The sequence below is a fragment of the Phyllobates terribilis genome, unplaced genomic scaffold (genome assembly GCF_046119375.1).
Source record: "Phyllobates terribilis strain yellow unplaced genomic scaffold, ASM4611937v1 Scaffold_7__3_contigs__length_470593459, whole genome shotgun sequence".
NCBI lineage: Eukaryota > Metazoa > Chordata > Amphibia > Anura > Dendrobatidae > Phyllobates > Phyllobates terribilis.
In genome coordinates this window covers 396,998,350-397,018,146 of record NW_027362767.1, presented here as the reverse complement: position 1 = coordinate 397,018,146, position 19,797 = coordinate 396,998,350, and the positions used below count along the sequence as shown (strand labels likewise).

General features: G+C 48.9%; 1 protein-coding gene across 4 annotated transcripts in view; it reads left to right on the top strand.

The window, feature by feature from the left end:
- LOC141154996 (cytochrome P450 2A5-like) overlaps positions 1–19,797 on the top strand; it is a 189,621-nt gene that overhangs the window by 58,006 nt on the left and 111,818 nt on the right. For all 4 annotated transcript variants that reach the window (XM_073641587.1, XM_073641589.1, XM_073641586.1 and 1 more), the window contains exons 2-3: positions 10,491–10,653; positions 10,794–10,946. In XM_073641587.1, coding sequence (XP_073497688.1) covers positions 10,491–10,653; positions 10,794–10,946 — 316 coding nt within the window. The remainder of the gene's footprint in view (positions 1–10,490; positions 10,654–10,793; positions 10,947–19,797) is intronic.

Here is a 19,797-nt window from a genome sequence, read left to right as displayed (position 1 = left end):
AACTGTTCGCCAATCTCAAATTCGAGCTGTTTTGGGCGGTGTTCGAGCCGTTCGGCGAACACGAACAATTTGAGAAAAATTCGGCTGTTCGAGGTTATGTTCGATAACTGTTCGTGCACCAAAATCATAACTGGATTTTTTCTCAGTAATGATGAAAATTAATGTTAATACGCAGTTTGAGTGTACAGCGGGGTGGGGGGAGGGGCAGGGGATGGATCTCTGCAGGAACAATGAAGATCTCCATTTTTTTTTTCTCTTTCCCGCATTTACAGTGGGGAGGTGCAATCTGTCAGCCTATCAGCAGCGCACACACGGAGCGAAGTGCTTTTTATCACACAAGCAAGGGCATGTGTCATTGGCAGTGTATGTCACATGTCCTTGCCCTATAAGACCAAGCCATTTTCCCCGTCGCCACCATTTTCTCACTGCTGCAGCTGCGTGTTAGACGGCACCGCTGTTGCTGTGTGCGCTATACCTTGTTAATTTCAAGCCAATTTTCGCACAAATCTACAGATAGCTTGGGAGTAGGGAATAGTTGTGATTGCAGTCCTTTTAAGGACTAGGTTACAGCATTTCCTACGACTTTTATCAGGCAGGTCTGTGCTCTTAAATAGATAGATTGTGGGAGTAAAGACTAATTGTAATTGGAGTCCTTTTCAGGACTAGGTTACATCAGTTCCTATCAGTTTTTGCCAGGCAGGTCTGTGCCAGTGCTGTGCAAGTTTTTTTCACAGCATTTGGCTGAATCTAGCAAAGCAAATCCTTTTTGGCCTATTGCAGAGTGTGTTAGTCAGTGGAGTAGCCTATCTGTGTTGCAAGATATACCACCTGTGTATAGAATACCAATTTTTTTACTGCACCTAGTGAAGTAAAATCTTTTGGGCATAGCATCATTCTATTAGTCCATCTATACTGACCTCCATCAGGTTGCAAATTGAATATAATTTTTTTCTGCATCTACCTCTGAAAAAATATTGGGCTTCTAGCTGTGTGTGGGACTTGTTCTATTAATCCATCTACACAGACCTCCATTAGGTTGCAAACTGAATATATTTTTTTCTGCATCTACCTCTGAAAAAATATTGGGCTTCTAGCTGTGTGTGGGACTTGTTGTATTAGTCCATCTATACTGACCTCCATCAGGTTGCAAACTGAATATATTTTTTTCTGCATCTACCTCTGAAAAAATATTGGGCTTCTAGCTGTGTGTGGGACTTGTTGTATTAGTCCATCTATGCTGACCTCCATCAGGTTGCAAACTGAATATATTTTTTTCTGCATCTACATCTGAAAAAATATTGGGCTTCTAGCTGTGTGTGGGACTTGTTCTATTAATCCATCTATACAGACCTCCATCAGGTTGCAAACTGAATATATTTTTTTCTGCATCTACCTCTGAAAAAATATGTGGCCTTCTAGCAGTGTGTGGGACTTTCTCTATTAGTCCATCTATACTGACCTCCATCAGGTTGCAAACTGAATATATTTTTTTCTGCATCTACCTCTGAAAAAATATTGGGCTTCTAGCTGTGTGTGGGACTTGTTGTATTAGTCCAACTATACTGACCTCCATCAGGTTGCAAATTGAATATAATTTTTATCTGCATCTACAGTACCTCTGAAAAAATATTTGGGCTTCTAGCTGTGTGTGGGACTTGTTCTATTAGTCCATCTATACTGACCTCCATCAGGTTGCAAATTGAATATAATTTTTATCTGCATCTAGCTCTGAAAAAATATTTGGCCTTCTAGCAGTGTGTGGGACTTTCTCTATTAGTCCATCTATACTGACCTCCATCAGGTTGCAAATTAAAAATAATTTTTATCTGCATCTAGCTCTGAAAAAATATTTGGCCTTCTAGCAGTGTGTGGGACTTTCTCTATTAGTCCATCTATACTGACCTCCATCAGGTTGCAAATTAAAAATAATTTTTATCTGCATCTACCTCTGAAAAAATATTTCGGCTTCTAGCTGTGTGTGGGACTTGTTCTATTAATCCATCTATACAGACCTCCATGAGGTTGCAAACTGAATATAATTTTTTTCTGCATCTAGCTCTGAAAAAATATTTGGCCTTCTAGCAGTGTGTCGGACTTTCTCTATTAGTCCATCTATACTGACCTCCATCAGGTTGCAAACTGAATATATTTTTTTTCTGCATCTACCTCTGAAAAAATATTGGGCTTGTAGCTGTGTGTGGGACTTGTTCTAATAATCCATCTATACAGACCTCCATCAGGTTGCAAACTGAATAAAAAATTTTTCTGCATCTCCCTCTGAAAAAATATTTGGGCTTCTAGCTGTGTGTGGGACTTGTTCTATTAGTCCATCTATACTGACCTCCATCAGGTTGCAAATTGAATATAATTTTTTTCTGCATCTAACCCAGCCAATAGTTTTGGCCTAATACCACAGTTTGGCCACTCAGCTCTGCTCGGTTCCCATCCATTGTTTTTTTGTGCAAACAACTCCAGAGTTGTGAATTAGTTACCCACCAAAATGAGTGGAAAAAGGCCTGCTGCTGGTGGAAAGGGGAATAGGCGTGTTGGGAAGGGGAAAAAAGGTTGTGTCCGTGGGGTAGGTGTTAAAGCAACAGTAACATCTGCAGAAGAAAGACCATCTTCCAGCCAAACTAAAATGTCTACTTCTTTTAGCGGACAATGTGATAAGATCCCTTTCTTACGGCCGCGCCAATCGCTACAAATTCCAGATGAGGCACAAAAACAGCAGGTGCTTCAACGGATATCAAGTGCTCCTTTAAGTGGGCTCTCCTCCACATCAACTTCAACATCACAAATACTCCAGTCCTCAAAGGTGTCACCCCAATCGCACTTGCTTCCTCACAGCTCCCAAATCTCCAGCTGCCCGTCTGAGTATGAGGTAGAACAGATGGTTGAGTCTGCAGAGCTGTTTACTCATACTATAGCCTGGGAATCAGAGGTCGACTCCAGCGCTTCTGTGAATCCAGACGAGGAAATGATCTGCACTGATGCCCAGAATCTTTATGAGTCGGATCCAGGACCAGACACAGAAGGTTCTGACCATAATGTAGACCCTCATTCCCAAACTGTAACTCCTGTTGGTGGAGACAATGAGGAAGACGATGATAAGACTCAAATACCTGATTGGAGCGACAACTTTAGTTTTTTGTCAGGGCAGGAACAGGTTGGCTCTGAGGACGACGGGTGTGATAACGCACAGGGTGATGATGATGAGGTTGGAGATCCCACTTACTGTCAACCCACAGTCAGCCAAGAGATGAGGTCAGCAGAGGAGGTGGAGGAAGATGCTAGTGACGACGAGGTCAGGTTGCGCCTTCCTGGACAGAGACGTAGTACTGGAAGCACGTCAACAACTGCATCCTCAAACACATCTCTGCCTCTCACCACAAGTCGTGGTGGCTCTTCAGGTCGCATGGGTGCTAAGCCTTGCATAGCCTGGGCATTTTTTCAGATCGATAAAGATGACCCAACTCGTGTTATCTGTAACATTTGTCAGCAAAAGCTAAGTAGAGGCCAAAAAATACATAGTTTGAGTACTTCATGCATGAACTGGCACATGGACATGAAGCATAAGTTGCAGTGGGAAGCTCAGTGTGCTACAATGCGGCCTAGCCGGCCGGGCCAACCACCGTCTGCCATATCTTGTGCATCCGCGGCCTCTTCATCCTCTGTGACTGGGGGGACAGCAGTCACACCTGTTTTGGGGCGCAGACCTGCCACCTCTTTACCCGCAACAGCCAGCGTGATTGGCAGGTCATCATTTTCTTTGGAGGTGGTAACACCAGCTGGTGTTGAGCGCTGTCTGACATCGATAGCACCACCTTTGGATCAAGGCAACCTAACATGTCCGCCTGCATCTTCCTCACAGACCGGCAGTTTGCCGGGGACACCCTTATCAACCCCATCTAAGCACAATAGCCAGCCCTCGGTCCCTCAGATGTGGACAAGTAAAAGACCATTTCCTCCTAGCCATGAGAAAGCTAAGAGGTTGAATTTCACCATCTGCAAGCTCTTGGCTACAGAAATGCTGCCTTTCCGCCTGGTGGACACAGAGGATTTTCGAGACCTTATGTCCGTCGCAGTGCCCCAGTACCAGATGCCCAGTCGGCACTACTTCTCAAAGAAAGGTGTGCCTGCGCTTCACCAGCATGTCGCACACAACATCACCGCTTCTTTGAGAAACTCTGTGTGTGACAGGGTGCATTTCACCACAGACACTTGGACGAGTAGGCATGGACAGGGGCGTTACATGTCGCTGACTGGGCACTGGGTAACTATGGTGACAGCAGGACAAGGGGCTGCTGTCCAAGTCTTGCCGTCCCCACGAGTTGTGCGTCAATCCTATTTATGTCAAAGTTCCTCCACTGCTTCTGCCTCCTCAACCTCCTCTCGGTCTTCCACCTGCACCCAAAGCCTGTCTGGTCATGCCACAAGCTTTCTAACTGCGCAGAAGGGATCCTGCACACCTCCTTACTATGTTGGCAGTAGGGCTCAACGTCATCAGGCGGTTTTTACATTGAAATGTCTGGGAAATGTGAGTCACACAGCTGAGGAGTTGTGGTCAGCTCTGGAGAACCAATTTCATGAATGGTTGTCTCCACTGGACCTGAAACCAGGGAAGGCCGTGTGCGACAATGCTGCAAACCTGGGTGCGGCCCTTCGCCGGGGCAATGTCACACACGTGCCTTGTATGGCTCACGTGTTGAACCTGGTTGTCCAGCAATTTTTAGCCCACTATCCCAGACTAGATGGCCTTCTGCAGAGGGCACGGTCGCTGTGTGCTCACTTCCGCCGTTCTCATCCCGCAGCTCAGCGACTTACATCTCTACAGAAGTCGTTGGGCCTGCCACTTCACCGGCTAAAATGCGATGTGCCTACCCGGTGGAATTCAACTCTGCACATGTTGCAGCGACTGTGGCAGCACCGACAAGCCCTGGTGCAATACGTTCTGACGTATAGCCTGGGCCAACGAGATCCAGAGGTGGGGCAAATCACGCTGGAGAAGTGGTCTCAGATCAGGGACCTATGCACCCTTCTGCACAGTTTTGAAATGGCGACGAAGATGTTTAGTGCTGACGATGCCATTATCAGCATGACTATTCCGGTGATTTACATGCTGGAGCACATGTTAAACAGAATTCGGAGTCAGGTTGTGGCACAAGAGGAGGTGGAGGAAGTAGAGGAGGAGGAGTTGTATGCGGAAGGGCTAACATCTGCAAGGTCCAGACGGTCGGTAGCACCAAGGCGGCAGGCATGTGAGGGTGGGGGAGATGGTTTTACCAGGGCGCATGGTAGCAGCCAAACTAGTGAGGAAGGTGCAGGAGCCCAGGAAGAAGTGGAGGATGAACTGATGGAAGACTCATCAGATGAGGGAGACCTTGATCACATTTCTGTTGTGCGAGGTTGGGGGGAGAGGACAGAGGAAGGAAGCATGATTGTTACCTCGCCACCAACACAACAGGGACTTGGTGCTCCTGGATGCGCAACACACATGAGTGCCTTCTTGCTGCACTGCCTGCAACATGACCCTCGAATTGTGAGAATTAGAAATAATCCTGACTACTGGGTTGCCACACTGTTAGATCCCCGGTACAAAAGTAAATTTGCAGAAATTATTCCTGCCATAGAAAGGGATGCACGCATGCAGGAGTATCAGCAGAGACTGTTGCAGAATCTTACATGTGCTTTTCCACAAAATACCAGTGGTGCACGTAGTGAATCTCACAGTTCCAACTTGCCAACCGTGGGACCGTCAAGTGTTCAGCACTCAAACCGTAACAGAACCACAGTATCTGCTGGTAACATCAATTTTGCGGAATCATTTCACCACTTTTTTAGCCCATCCTTTGCAAGGCCACAGGAGACAAGAAGTCTGACACATAGTCAACGCCTAGAGACGATGGTACAGGAGTATCTCCAAGTAAACATTGAAGCCATGACTGTGTCACTGAACCCTTGCTCTTTTTGGGCTTCCAATCTGGATAAATGGCCGGAGCTAGCCACTTACGCCTTGGAGATCTTGTCATGCCCCGCAGCCAGCGTTCTGTCTGAACATGTGTTCAGCGCTGCTGGTGGTGTGCTGACAGATAAGCGCACGCGGCTCTCCACTGATAATGTAGACAGACTCACGTTCATAAAGATGAACAAATCATGGATCCGAAACGACTTTTCTACCCCTGTGTCATCCTGGGGAGAGTAAAAGCTTGATGATTGGTTAAAATCACCCTACCAACCGTTTTAAGCTTTCAAATTACTAATCATGTTTATCTGTATCTTGGCTGGAAAATAATTTGGGCTTTGTAGCAGTGTGCAGCACTGATTCTATTAGGCCATCTATAATAAGCTCCACCAGATTTAAAATTACTAATCATGTTTATCTGTATCTTGACTGGAAAATAATTTGGGCTTTGTAGCAGTGTGAAGCACTGATCCTATTAGGCCATCTATACTAAAGCTTCACCAGATTTAAAATTAATAATAATTTTTAGCTGCATCTAGCCCGGAAAATAATTTTGGGGCTCCGAGATGCGCAAGACACATAAGTGCCTTCTTGCTGCACTACCTGCAGCATGACCCTCATATTGTCAGAATTCGAAGTAATCATGACTACTGGGTTGCCACACTCTCAGATCCCCCAAACTTTTCGATCAACCTTTTAATTTTAATAAAGACCAAAAAAATGGTCATTTTTGAAATTATAAGCATTAGCAGGTTGTTAGAAACTGAAATCAAACAGTTTTCAACTCAAAACTTTATTCTAGGTGATGTTACATTTTCACATAGGACCCCTTGTTCAAAAGGAGCTTCTGAACTCTCTCGTCCATTGAATTTGTCAGGTTTTGGATGGTTTCTGCTTCAATTGTTTTGCATGAGGACAGAATACCCTCCCAGAGCTGTTGCTTAGATGTGAACTGCCTCCCGCCATCACAGACACTCCTTTTAATGATGCTCCAAAGGTTCTGAATGGGGTAGAGGTCAGGGGAGGCATCAGCTGCTTCAAAAACTTGTCTGCTGCTATGACAAGGCTTTTTTGCCGCTGCTCTTTCAACCTGATGTAATTGCCTGTAGGAAAGAGTCCTCAATTTGCCCTTATCAGCACGCATACGTGTGTACTGTGATTCAGCTACATACTTCTTGATTGCCAAGACACTTCATCCTGATCATCGCACAATGTTGATTGTAGTCATGCCTTGACCTAAACACTCCACAATTTGTTGCTTCTCAGCAGCCGACACATCCTTTTTCTTTCCCATTTTGGCAGAAAATGTAGGCTGCTTAATAATGTGAGACAGTCTTCTTAAGTAGTCTTGCCTTTCATTGGACACACCTGCCAAACTAATTAGCACAGGTGTCTGCAATTGCTTACAGTGATATAAAGAGCCCTGACACACATCACCATCAATGAGTTTAACTGACAAACAAACAAATTCTTCCCTTATCACTCCTAAACACTTTTTGCATAATAATTTGGAACACAGTGTAAATGTGCTTTTCCACAAAACACCAGTGGTTCACGTAGTGAATCTTACAGTTCTAACTTGCCAACCGTGGTCTGTATGGAGTTGTTCAATAAAGGGCCCAAAATTAAGATAACATAGATGGGAGAGGTCTCTATGAATAGGAATTCCTAAGTATTTGATACCCTGTGACGGCCAGGCAAAGGGAAAGTTAGACTGGATGGAATCCTATATGGATTTGGGGAGGGAGACATCGAGGGCCTCAGACTTCGCTGCATTGATTTTAAAATTTGACCATGTAACAAAGTGATCTATTTCAGCCAGAACAGCATGGATGGATATATGTGATTGAGTGATATATACTAGGACATCATCAGCAAATAGAGAGCACTTGTACTCGGTGCCTCCCACCTCAATCCACCTAATATTGGGGTTATGGCGAATTGATGAGAGCAGGTGCTCCGTCACTAGGATGTATAAGAGAGGGGACAGAGAACATCCCTGCCTTGTCCCATTGGTGATTGTGAAAGGTGATGAAAATGTTCTGACGCGCCCCCTGGGCCTTGGGACACCCGGAGCCGGACCCTTTTTGGTGGATGCTGGTGGTTGTAGTCTCCGTGGCAGCGACCCGGTTCCGTGGCTCGGGCGGTCAAACCAGTGGCGGAACTATTTATGTGGTTTTGATGTTTAAATGTCCGACTACGCCACCCGTGGATTGCGGTCAGAGTGAACCGCCGCTCCAGGGCAGACCGCTGAGGCTGGTGTTGTGGGTGCAGCAGAGCGTAGCATAACTCCCCACGGGAGGAGTATAGCCTCAGGGCAGTGTATGCGGAGGATGGGGGTGATGGTGCAGGGCAGCAGCAGTAACGACACGGAGTCAGTGATGCAGTCCAGGGCCTTTACTCACAGTTCTTATTATCCAGACCACGTCTGCAGGTAACGGCTGCCCACGTCGTACTGTGCTCACCAGGTGAGGGGCTCAGACAACTCCCAGATAACTTTGGAGCGCTTCACAGGACCCCCTTTGTGTGTCCTTTGTCTGGCCTTTCTTACCAACCCTTCTGTCCGGCTGCCTTGGGCCTCCTCTTGGTAAACTTGGCGCCAGTTTCCCTGATCCTATGTGGTGCCTTCCTAGCGGGTGTAGCGAGGGGCTGCGCCACATAAAATGTCACAGCCTCCTGTTTCTAGCTGAGGGTCGTTTCCTGCCTCCACTAGTTTCGGGGACCGGTCTCCCCCTTTGGCCTGACCCCTCCACGCAGGTGGATTCGGGCGTGCGGTGGCGACTCGCCCATCCGCACCCCTGGGATCCCTTCGTTCCTCGTTCCTGGAGCCTTCTCCGCTCCTCTTCCTTCCTTCTCCCTCTTCCAGGCCTGGGCCTCTGTTACTAGGCCCGCCTCCGGAGCAGAGCTCATGCAGAGCCCCTGCTCCCTGCCACTTCTGCTCAGACTTCTCTGCACTGAACTAAGATGGTGCCCACCTTTTATACTCCCTTCTCAATGCACCCAGGAACTGCTTCCTCCCTGCTCCTGCACTACAGGGTTCCCCTTCCTCAGTGTTCCCTCCCCCCACTCCAGCCAGGGACAGGGACTGTCGTGCCCATCTCAGGGGCATATTGGTCGCCCTGCCACACGGCAATGTGGTGTAATGCATGCAGGTGTCGGGTCCTGATCCACACTACATCCTTACCTGAGAGTGAGATATCACACCTCTGGGTGAGGTGCAATACCTCTGTAGCAACCGAGCCCTCAGGGTGCTACAGTTCCATTTATCTTCAGCCTAGGTGACGTATTGCGATACAGGGCCGTGATTTTGGCTATAAAAGGGTCCCCTAGACCCCTACCTCAAGCTTTTTAAGAGAATCATATATGGCGTGCCAGGAGACTATATGGAATGCTTTCTCAGCATCCAACGAGAGTATCTAATTACAAATTTTTAACTGCACCTAGCCCAGGAAATACTTTGTGCCTAGTAGCAGTGTCTGCTAGTCAGCGGATTATCCCGGCTGTTAAGCAAGCTACACCACCTGTAGTTTGGGCACTTAATTTTTTCAAAGGAAATGCTTCGGGACCACGGGATACTCAGTGAAGAGCATCAGGAGGCACCCCAAGGCATAGGGGCTGGGACTGGCAGTAGGATGCCTTGCAGTGGACAGCCGAGCTCGATCCTTATAAAAGCTTTTTAACTGCAGCAGCTTTAGTGGACGCTACTGGAGCTGGAATTACGCGGCTGCCTGCATGAGACTTGCCCTCCAATAGATCCTTGTAAATGGATTTAAAGTGTATTCATTCAAATTAGAGAGACAATTTAAATTAAAAAGCTTAGAGCTGCCTCCACCACAGGGGGGCTCGCTCGACCCACCAGCGGACAGGCACCAGTATTGGGAGAGGGGGGCTGGCCGTCAGGGTTCACCGCGGCTCTGGCACAAACCCGGCGACGCGGAGGTGGCACGGGCAGGAGCGGACTGAACGTGTCGGCTTCTCACTTTTTGGATTTTAGAAGGGCATGACATGCCTATATCTGTGTCTCCCCCTCCTTTTATTCCTCCACCTCTTTTCTTTTCGCATGACTATATGTACTTGTCACTTTTCCATGTGTTAGTTGTGTCTTCTGAGCAGTTTGTCAGCTTTTGGACACCTTTGAAGGTGTTTTCTATGTGTTTCTATGTGTTTTTGTTTGCCTGCCATTGGTTTTAACGGTGTTCGAAGGTGTTCGACGAACTGTTCGGCGAACACACGGGTGTTCGACGAACCGAACCGAACCGAACTCGAACACTACGGGGGTGGCTCAACACTACTCATCAACAAAGCGCACCGCTGTCTCAGCATCACAGACTTGGCCTTATCTTGGAGCTCCTCATACCTAACCGACCGGACATTTAGTGTCTCCCACCTCTGAAGTGTTACTTGTAGCATTTTTTGCTTGCAATTAGGAATGGAAGATACTGGAGGTAGACTAGTTATCAGAGTCAAGGACAACTGTTTGGTGAATTTTCTATAAAGCTTATTAAGGTTCCACCATTTTTCGTTTCAGCTCAGTGAGAAGTACGGTGATGTGTTCACAGTCTACCTGGGCTCTCGTCCAGTCGTTGTGGTCACTGGGTACAAGCTTGTCAGAGAAATCTACCTGGACAAAGGTGATGAATTCTTAAACAGAGGAGATATGCCGGCCTTTAATTACTTCTATAAGGACTCCGGTGAGTAAAAACCAGTACACACTGAGCACTATTAAAGCTTTTTTGTTGTTGTTTTTTTCATGATACCGATAAAATAATTTATATTATTATAATCGTTTATTAGTTTATAGAGTAAAATTCATTTTCAATTTGTAATACAGGTTTCGTCTTCAACTTTAATATGAAGAGGTGGAGAGACATCAGACGCTTTTCTCTCTCGGCCCTGCGAGATTTTGGTTTTGGTAAAAGGAGCAGTGAAGATGTAATTCGTGAGGAAACCAACCACGTGGTTGAAGCTTTCAAAAATTACAAAGGTTAGTATAGAAAGTCCCAAATCAGCAACGATAAAAACAATATTTGAAGAATAAAGTAACCAGAACGTTAATATATCATCTTGTACACAACAAAGACCAATCAATGCGGTCCCTATAGTTCTTGTACACAGCAGAGATCAGTGCATGTAGTTCCTATAGTTCTTGTACACAGCAGCAGAGACTGATGCATGTACTCCCTATACCGTGGCATAACTACAGCCTGATGGGCCCAGGTGCAAAATTTAGATGTGGGCCCCCACGTGCATGTTGATTAGATGTAATTGTAGCTCCCCGAGGGCTCGGTTGCTACAGGGGTATTGCACCTCAACCAGAGGTTTGATATTCCACTCCCAGGTAAGGATGGAGTGTGGACCAGGGCTCAGTTAGCTGCACACATACACACTCCCCATTTCCGGGGGACAGCTCGACGGTGCTCCCAGCTGTGGGTACAACTGACCATGTCCCTGGCTGGAGTGGGGAGGGGGGAGAGAACCTAGTGGTGTAGGAGCAGAAAGGGGGCGGTTTCTGGGAGCTCAGGAAGGAGCTCATTGGGTGCAGGTCACCTGAGCTCAGGCACGGAGAAGCAGATAAAAGGTGGGAGCCATCTTAAGTCATGGAGTAGTTCAGTCAGAGCAGAAGGGAGAGAGAGCTGACAGGGAGCAGCGGCTCAGGCTGATCTCAGCTCCACGAGGCAGGCCTAGAGAGAAGGCCGGCGCCAGAAAGGAGAAGAGGAGAAGGAGAAGGAAGGGAGGAGAAGAGACAGAGGAGTGGAGGGGCTCCAGAAACAAGAAGGCAGAAGGGACCCTAAGAGAGCAGAACGGCCAGCAACAGTTGCATACCCCATTATACTGGGTGGAAGGGTCAGGCTGTGGAAATGTACTGGATCCCTAAGTTGGTGGAGGCGAATCTACCCTCAGCCAAGAACCGGAGGTTGTGACCATTTATTGGTGTGACCCCCCGCTAAACCTGCTAGGAAGGCACCATATAGGATAGCGGGAAGTGAAGGCCAACGCTTACCCGACACGGTCCGCGGTAGCCGGACAGAAGTCAGGACACTGGTGGGGCACGAGAGGCCAGAGAAAGGACAGAAGGGGGTCCTGTGCCATACTCCTGAATTGCCTGGGGGTTGACCGAGCTCCTCACCTGGTGGACGCAGCACGGCTCGGGCAGTCCTTGCTGACTGAAGTGACTTGGATAACAACTGTGAATAAAAGACCCTGGACTGCATCATTGGACTCTGTGTGATTTCTGCTGCGCCTGCACCATCACCCCCAGCATCCATTTACACTGCCCTGAGGCTACACTCTCCCCGTGGGGAGTTATCCTACCCCTGTGCTGCCCACTAACACCAGCCTCAGCCGTCTGCCTCGCAGCGCGGTTATCTCTGACCGCAATCCACGGGTGGCGTAGTCGGACATTCACAAATCTATAAATAGACTTCCACAACATTGGTCTGACCGCCCTGAGCCATGGGACCGGGTTGCCACTGCTACCCCCATCAGCACCATACACCAGAAGGCCCAGTTCCGGGTACCCCATGGCCCAGGGGGGCGAGTCATAAGAAACGTAGTAGTGTTCTAGATCCTATAAAGACATACGTGTTCTTTCCCCCCATATAATAATATCTCCGGTCCTGGTTTCTTCTTGTAATAGTCTCTACCATCCTGGGCCCCATGCAATAACATTTTTCCCCATCCTGGGCCCATCCTGGTATAATGGCACTTATCATGGTATATTTTTTCCCATCCTGTTATAATGTCCCTCATTCTGGTATAATGTCCCCCATTCTGGTATACAGTAGTATCCCCCATGCTGGTATAATGTCCACATCGTAGTATAATGTCACTTGTTCTGGTATAATGTCCCCAATTCTGGTATAATGTCCCCATACTAGTATAATGTTCCTCATGCTGGTATAATGTCTTTATTCTGGTATAATGTCCCCCATCTTGTAATTCATGAGGAAACCAACCACGTGATTGAAGCTTTCAAAAATTACAAATGATAGTATAGAAAGTCCCAAATCAGCAACGAGAAAAACAATATTTGAAGAATAAAGTAACCAGAATGTTAATATATCATCTTGTATACAACAAAGACCAATCAATGAGGTCCCTATAGTTCTTGTACACAGCAGCGATCAATGCTTGTAGTCTCTATAGTTCTTGTACAAAGCAGAATTTGGTGCATGTAGTCCTTATAGTTCAGCAGAGATCGGTGTATGTAGTCCCTATAGTTCTTGTATACAACAGAGAATGGTGCGTGTAGTTTCTATAGTTCTTGTACACAGCAGATATCGGTGCATGTAGTCCCTATTATTCTTGTACACGGCATCGATCGGTGAATGTAGTCCCTATAATTCTTGTACACAGCAGATACTGGTGCATGTAGTCCCTATTATTCTTGTACACGGCATCGATCGGTGCATGTAGTCCCTATAGTTCTTGTATACAACAGAGAATGGTGCGTGTAGTTTCTATAGTTCTTGTACACAGCAGATATCGGTGCATGTAGTCCCTATTATTCTTGTACACGGCATCGATCGGTGAATGTAGTCCCTATAATTCTTGTACACAGCAGATACTGGTGCATGTAGTCCCTATTATTCTTGTACACGGCATCGATCGGTGCATGTAGTCCCTATAGTTCTTGTACACAGCAGATACCGGTGCATGTAGTCCTTATAGTTCTTGTACACTGCAGAGATTGGTGCATGGCATTCCTTTCTTCACTTCTATGCTCCCCTTGTGACCATTGGTGCTTCATAGGTAGGCTATCTCTCCTTATGCCACTTCTAGTTTTTTGATATGTGGGTCTGTATGAGCCATAGGCTATGACTTCTATTACTCACTGTGACTATCATTGCTTTCTCTGATGGGGCTGTAGGGGAGGGTGGATTTTTCCAGTAATATTTTGGGGCATTTATGGCATGTATTGAGATCTTAGCCTGTTACTCTGATGCTGATTGGTTTACAACCTAAGAATTACAATGTGGCCTTTATGGGCATTGTGCAATTATGTCGCCTCCTAGTACCTTGAATTTATATATTTTACTTACCCTACCGTGATGCAATACATCATCCGGTACTATCTCCTTGTATGGAATTTATCTATATTGTGTGTTTTATATCAATAAAACATTGTTATTTGTATGCAAGAAAATTTTGCTGTGCTGTACTCCTTTCTTCAACAAGTTTTTTCTCAGCTTGCATGTGGACAGCCTTCTGTTTACTCCACAGGGTACTGCCCACTTCTTTTTTATTAATTGTTATTTATGGCAAACCTTTGTTGTTAGATGCTGGAGCATGTAGTCCCTATAGTTCTTGTACACAGCAGATATTGGTGCATATAGTTCTTGTACACAGCAGATATCGGTGCATATAGTTCTTGTACACAGCAGATATCGGTGCATATAGTTCTTGTACACAGCAGAAACCGGTGCATGTAGTCCCTATAGTTCTTGTACACAGCAGATATTGGTGCATATAGTTCTTGTACACAGCAGATATTGGTGCATATAGTTCTTGTACACAGCAGATATCGGTGCATATAGTTCTTGTACACAGCAGACACTGGTGCATGTAGTCCCTATAGTTCTTGTACACAGCAGATATCGGTGCATATAGTTCTTGTACACAGCAGATATCGGTGCATATAGTTCTTGTACACAGCAGATACTGGTGCATGTAGTCCCTATAGTTCTTGCACACAGCAGATACTGGTGCATGTAGTCCCTATAGTTCTTGCACACAGCAGATACTGGTGCATGTGTGGCACCCCAGGGGTCTGGTTTCCACAGTAATGTAATGTTATGTCTGAGAGCAGGTGGGAGGTCCTTTGGTCAGGGATCCTGTGCATGCCACACCTCCTGCCCAGTCTTGGGAGGGGAAGAACTTCCCCTATATAAACCCGGGGCTGAGGCAGGGTGAGGAGTCAAGGAGAGTAGAGAAGAGAAACAGTCATAGGAAGAAACAGCAGAAGCTCAGTGGGAGCAATACTACTACGAGTCAGGGGCTGGCAGCTGCAGAGCTCGCCCTGACTGAGAAGCTTTCTTACCGGACCCGGCGTCCGAGGCTGTGGGGACTAACTCTTACCCAGCAGCAGAAGCCGACCGGCAGGGGATTTCAGGTCCTCAGGCCCAGAAACCCGAAGGCAAGGTCACACGCGTGGGACCAGCACCGCCATCGTGGAGCGGAAGCCATTAGAAGGCCCCGAGTCACCGGCCATACGGGTGAGCACCACACGGCACACTCAGGGACGTGGGCTACTTATATCCGCTTCTAGCAAGGTAGCCAGAAGAGTACAGTCAGTTTGGGAGGCCTATAACTCCGCCTGGCCAGGGGAGATCCCATCTGCTCAAGGACTGACCAGGCCCCATTCGCTAGCAAGTACTCCGGGAGGGTCTATCATTGTTACCAGTAAAGACCCTGAATTACACCGCACCGTCTCTGAGTGGTTCCTGCTACCCCCATCTTCCACGTCGGCTGCCCTGAGGCCATACCCCTCCCGTTGGGGGTTATACTATCACGCTGCACAATTCTACACCGGCCTCAGCGGTCTGCCCTGCAGCGGCAGCTCCATAGCTGCAAATCAACGGGTGGCGTAGTCGACACTCAAATAACACCTATCAAGACTGCCACACACTGAGTTTGACTCCCTGGGCACGGACCGGGTCCCCGCCACTCGGAGACTACAACCCTCATCTGATCCGGTTCCGGGTAAGCCCCCGTGCGCGAGACGCTGCGCGACACAGCAGGCCCAGGGGCGCGTCAACTTTGGCGTAGTCGGCAGGATTTCGTGCCCGCAACCACCGGGTACCGCGTGCCTGAAAAAGAGACTTTCAAACTCACCTGTGGTGAAGATTCCCGCCATCCGGCGCCATTTTCAGCCTTCTTCCCGCCATCTGTGAAGATTCCTGCCATCCGGCGCCATCTTCAGCCTTCTTCCCGCCATCCGTGGAGTTTTCCCGCCGTTGGACGCCATCTTGAGGACGCCGCGCGGGAAGAAGAGGGGCGTGGACTCCGAAAAAGCCCGCGAGAACTGAAGCCCCGCCTCACGTCCGGACGTTGCGTAAGGTCCTGGAAGGAGCCCAGCAGACGCCGACGTCACCGGAGCGCGACGGAAGGTCCTCAACCCTGACGATCCACTGCGGAGCCGCGGCCTACGGAAGAGGATCATCGCAAGGTAGGCCACGGTCCACTAGGGGGGAGAAGGATGTCGGATACGGAGGAGAGCTTCACCGCTTCAACCCCCGCCAGCGCCACCGCTGTCGCGGTCATGCCTTTCACCATGCCCTATATCCCGGGGGCAGCCTGGCTACCCCAGTACTCAGGGGAGTCACATACCCTGCAGGACTTTAGAGAAAGGCTGGATAGCCTCTTCCAGGTGTACCCCCTCACAGAAGAGCAAAAAGTGAGCATCCTGGTGGCCCAATTAACCGGAGCAGCCCGAAGGGAGGTAAAGTCCTGTCCACCTGGGGGGAGGACTGTCGCAGGGATACTAACCCGGCTGAGGGACACCTTTGATACCCGCACCTCAGCCGAGATCAAGCTTAGATTCTACGGGTGCAAACAGCGGGCCCATGAGAGTATAAGGGACTATGCCCTGAACCTACAAGAGGCCCTGAGAGCCGTTAAGCAGACCGACCCTGACGGCGTGGGAGACGAGGACAGGCTGTTGACTGAACAATTTATAGAGGGTTTATATTGCAATGCCCACCGAACCCAGTTGCGGGCAATGGCCCTACAGGACCCTCATCTGGGATTTGCACAGTTCAAGGACAGAGCCATCCGGGTGCTCCGAGAACCGGCACCGGATGGCGTTGTGACCCACAGGCGCCCAGCTATCACTTACCACCAGGAGGCGGCGCCATTGTCGGCAGGGCCTGTAGGGGCTGATGCGCAGGCTTTGAACAATGACCCGGCTCCAGACCTGCACCATCAGGTCCAAGAGCTAGCTAAAAGCGTTGCTGCGTTAACCCGAACTGTGCAGTCTTTACAGGCTTCCACTCCAGGGAAGATCCAGCTGGCATCCGGACCGGAGAACATCCCGTGGCGTCGACCAAGGAGGACCCCACCGGCCAGAGGAAGACCCAGTGACCGGTACAACGAGGACGGACGACCCATCTGCCGCCGCTGCAATCAACCCGGACATATGGCAAGGTACTGTCCTTTAAACTGGCACAACCTGGGGGTAGAGGGCCAACCCCCAGGAAAAAGACCACCAGGCCCATCGAACTGGCGCGACAAATATGTCGGAGGGCGTCCAGTCTTGCCTGTGGTACTGGATGGCATCCCTATGAGTGCCCTACTGGACACCGGGTCACAGGTCACCACCATCCCGTACGTGCTCTTCAAGCAGTACTGGAATGACTCGGATATAACCCGCTACCCTGACGACGACTTGAGTATCATCGCCAGCAATGGTCAGCCCGTGCCACAGATCGGATTTAAAGAGGCGACCATTAAAATTGGTAGAGTCGAACTGGCAGCACAGGGACTGATTATTGTAGACATTGACAAACACGAGAGTCACTCAAAGATAACGCTAGGAGAAGATCCAGAGGAACTGGAAGAAGTCGAACTCCCTGCGTTCCACCGTCATGGGACTATCCAGTGTTCCCACCGGGTAGGGAGTAAGCAAGCCGCTACGTTTAACCCCTTGCCTCACTACAACTGGGCGGAAACGCAAGACAGCGACCCTGCCGTCCGGCTGGTAAAGGAGATGCTGACTCGGCCAGAGGCTCGCCTTGACCCAGACGCTCCGGAGGAAGCCAAGCAACTGTGGGCAGAAAAGAGTAGACTGTTCCTTTACAAGGGGAAGTTGTGCCGCAGAATGGTTAACTCCCGGACGCATGAACTAATCTGGCAAGTAGTGGTGCCACGAAGAGACGCAGCCATGGTGATGGAGGCATACCACGACGGGGCTGGACACTTCGGATGGAAGAAGCTGGAGTTCCTGCTGCGCGAGCGGTTCCACTGGGTAGGCATGAGGGGAACCATCGAGAGGTGGTGCAGAGACTGTGGCCCGTGCAACCTAAGAAGGAAGGACCGTGCCAGCCAGAAGACTCCCCTGCAGTCCATCGTCACCCGGCAGCCGTTGGAACTGGTAGCCTTGGATCATGTAAAACTGACCCCAAGCAGAAGTGGCTACGTCTACGCACTAACCATCGTGGATCAATACTCCCGGTTCTTGGTTGTCGTCCCCGTCAAGGACTTAACAGCTCGAACAGCAGCTAGAGCCTTCCAGCAGCATTTCTGCCGTCCACACGGGTACCCGGACCAAGTGTTGACAGACCAGGGACCTGCCTTTGAAGCGGAGGTCTTCCAAGAATTCTGCACTCTGTATGGCTGCCGGAAGATAAGGACGACACCCTACCATCCGCAAACTAATGGACTTTGTGAGAAAATGAACCAGGTGGTAATGGATCTTCTAAAAACGTTGCCCCTGGAAGAACGTAGTCTGTGGCCTGAGAAGTTGCCCGATCTGGTGGACCTATACAACCACATCCCGGTAGGTTCCACCAACTGTACCCCGGCTTACCTAATGAGGGCAAGACCTGGTAAGTTACCTGTTGACCTGGAAATGGGAGTCCTGACACCCGAGGACACTTCACCAGAAGCAGACTGGGACACAGAGAGGCAGCAGCAGTACCGGAGAGTACAGGAGAGCGTGGAGCGAAGTCTCTGTCAGGCTAGGGAAAGACAAGAGAAAACTTACAACCAGTATGCTCCCGCTGTTCCCCTGGTACCCGGAGAGCAGGTCTTGAAGAGGAAGAGACGGCTCCACAAGTTGGATGACCAGTGGGAGAAGGACCCGTACACCGTACTGCCCTCAAGCCACGAGAACCCGAAGGTTTGTACCATCAGTAAAGACGGAGGGGAAACCACAGCCATTGTATCCCGGGACCACCTGAAGAAGTGTCCCGAACAACTGAGGAACCCTGAAGGGGAACAAGAAGACCATCGACACGTAGAGGAAAGGGAAGATATGGTTAGTACTGTGCTCGGGGACTTCCCTCGGTCTTGGACTCAAGTCAATGGTGCAGTTGTGGTACCCGTACTCACCTTCCTCCAACCAGCATCCCAAGCAGCTACGGAGCAACAGGTAGAGCTGGAAGAACAGCCGGTCCAGGAGGCAGAAGACCCCACACCCGCAGACCAGGAGGATCAACCCTCTGCTTGCAGTGAGCCTGCCATATCCCTAGTGAGCCAAAGAGCCGGTAGACAGCTGCCCAGTTTACCCTTGACAGCTCCTACACCCTGTAGTTCAGGGCTAGACAGTCAGCTCCGTAGGTCCACTAGGGCCACTAGAGGCCAGTTACCCGCACGTTGGAGGATTTGAAGTGTATAAATTGTTTTATTTATGTTTACCTGTGTATTGTTGCTTGTGTATAATTTTGTGTTTCTAGTTATTTGTAGGAGTCCTTGGTGGATTTACCGGGAATCCTTTGTACATAGTTGGAGCGTAACCCAGGACGGACTAAAGACTGTTAAGGACTCGGGGCAGGACAAACCCCTACCTGGTTACGTCTCCCTGTTTTGGTGAAATGGACACCTTGCTTTTCTTCAAAGACTGCACCCGGTTACGGACATTCCGTGACCACCTTTATGTGTTTCTTCTTATTGTACTATTATTGTTGTTATATCTTGTTATGTTTTTCTAAAATATGTTTAGTCCCGGAGTACTAAATTTCACTAGGGGGGAATGTGGCACCCCAGGGGTCTGGTTTCCACAGTAATGTAATGTTATGTCTGAGAGCAGGTGGGAGGTCCTTTGGTCAGGGATCCTGTGCATGCCACACCTCCTGCCCAGTCTTGGGAGGGGAAGAACTTCCCCTATATAAACCCGG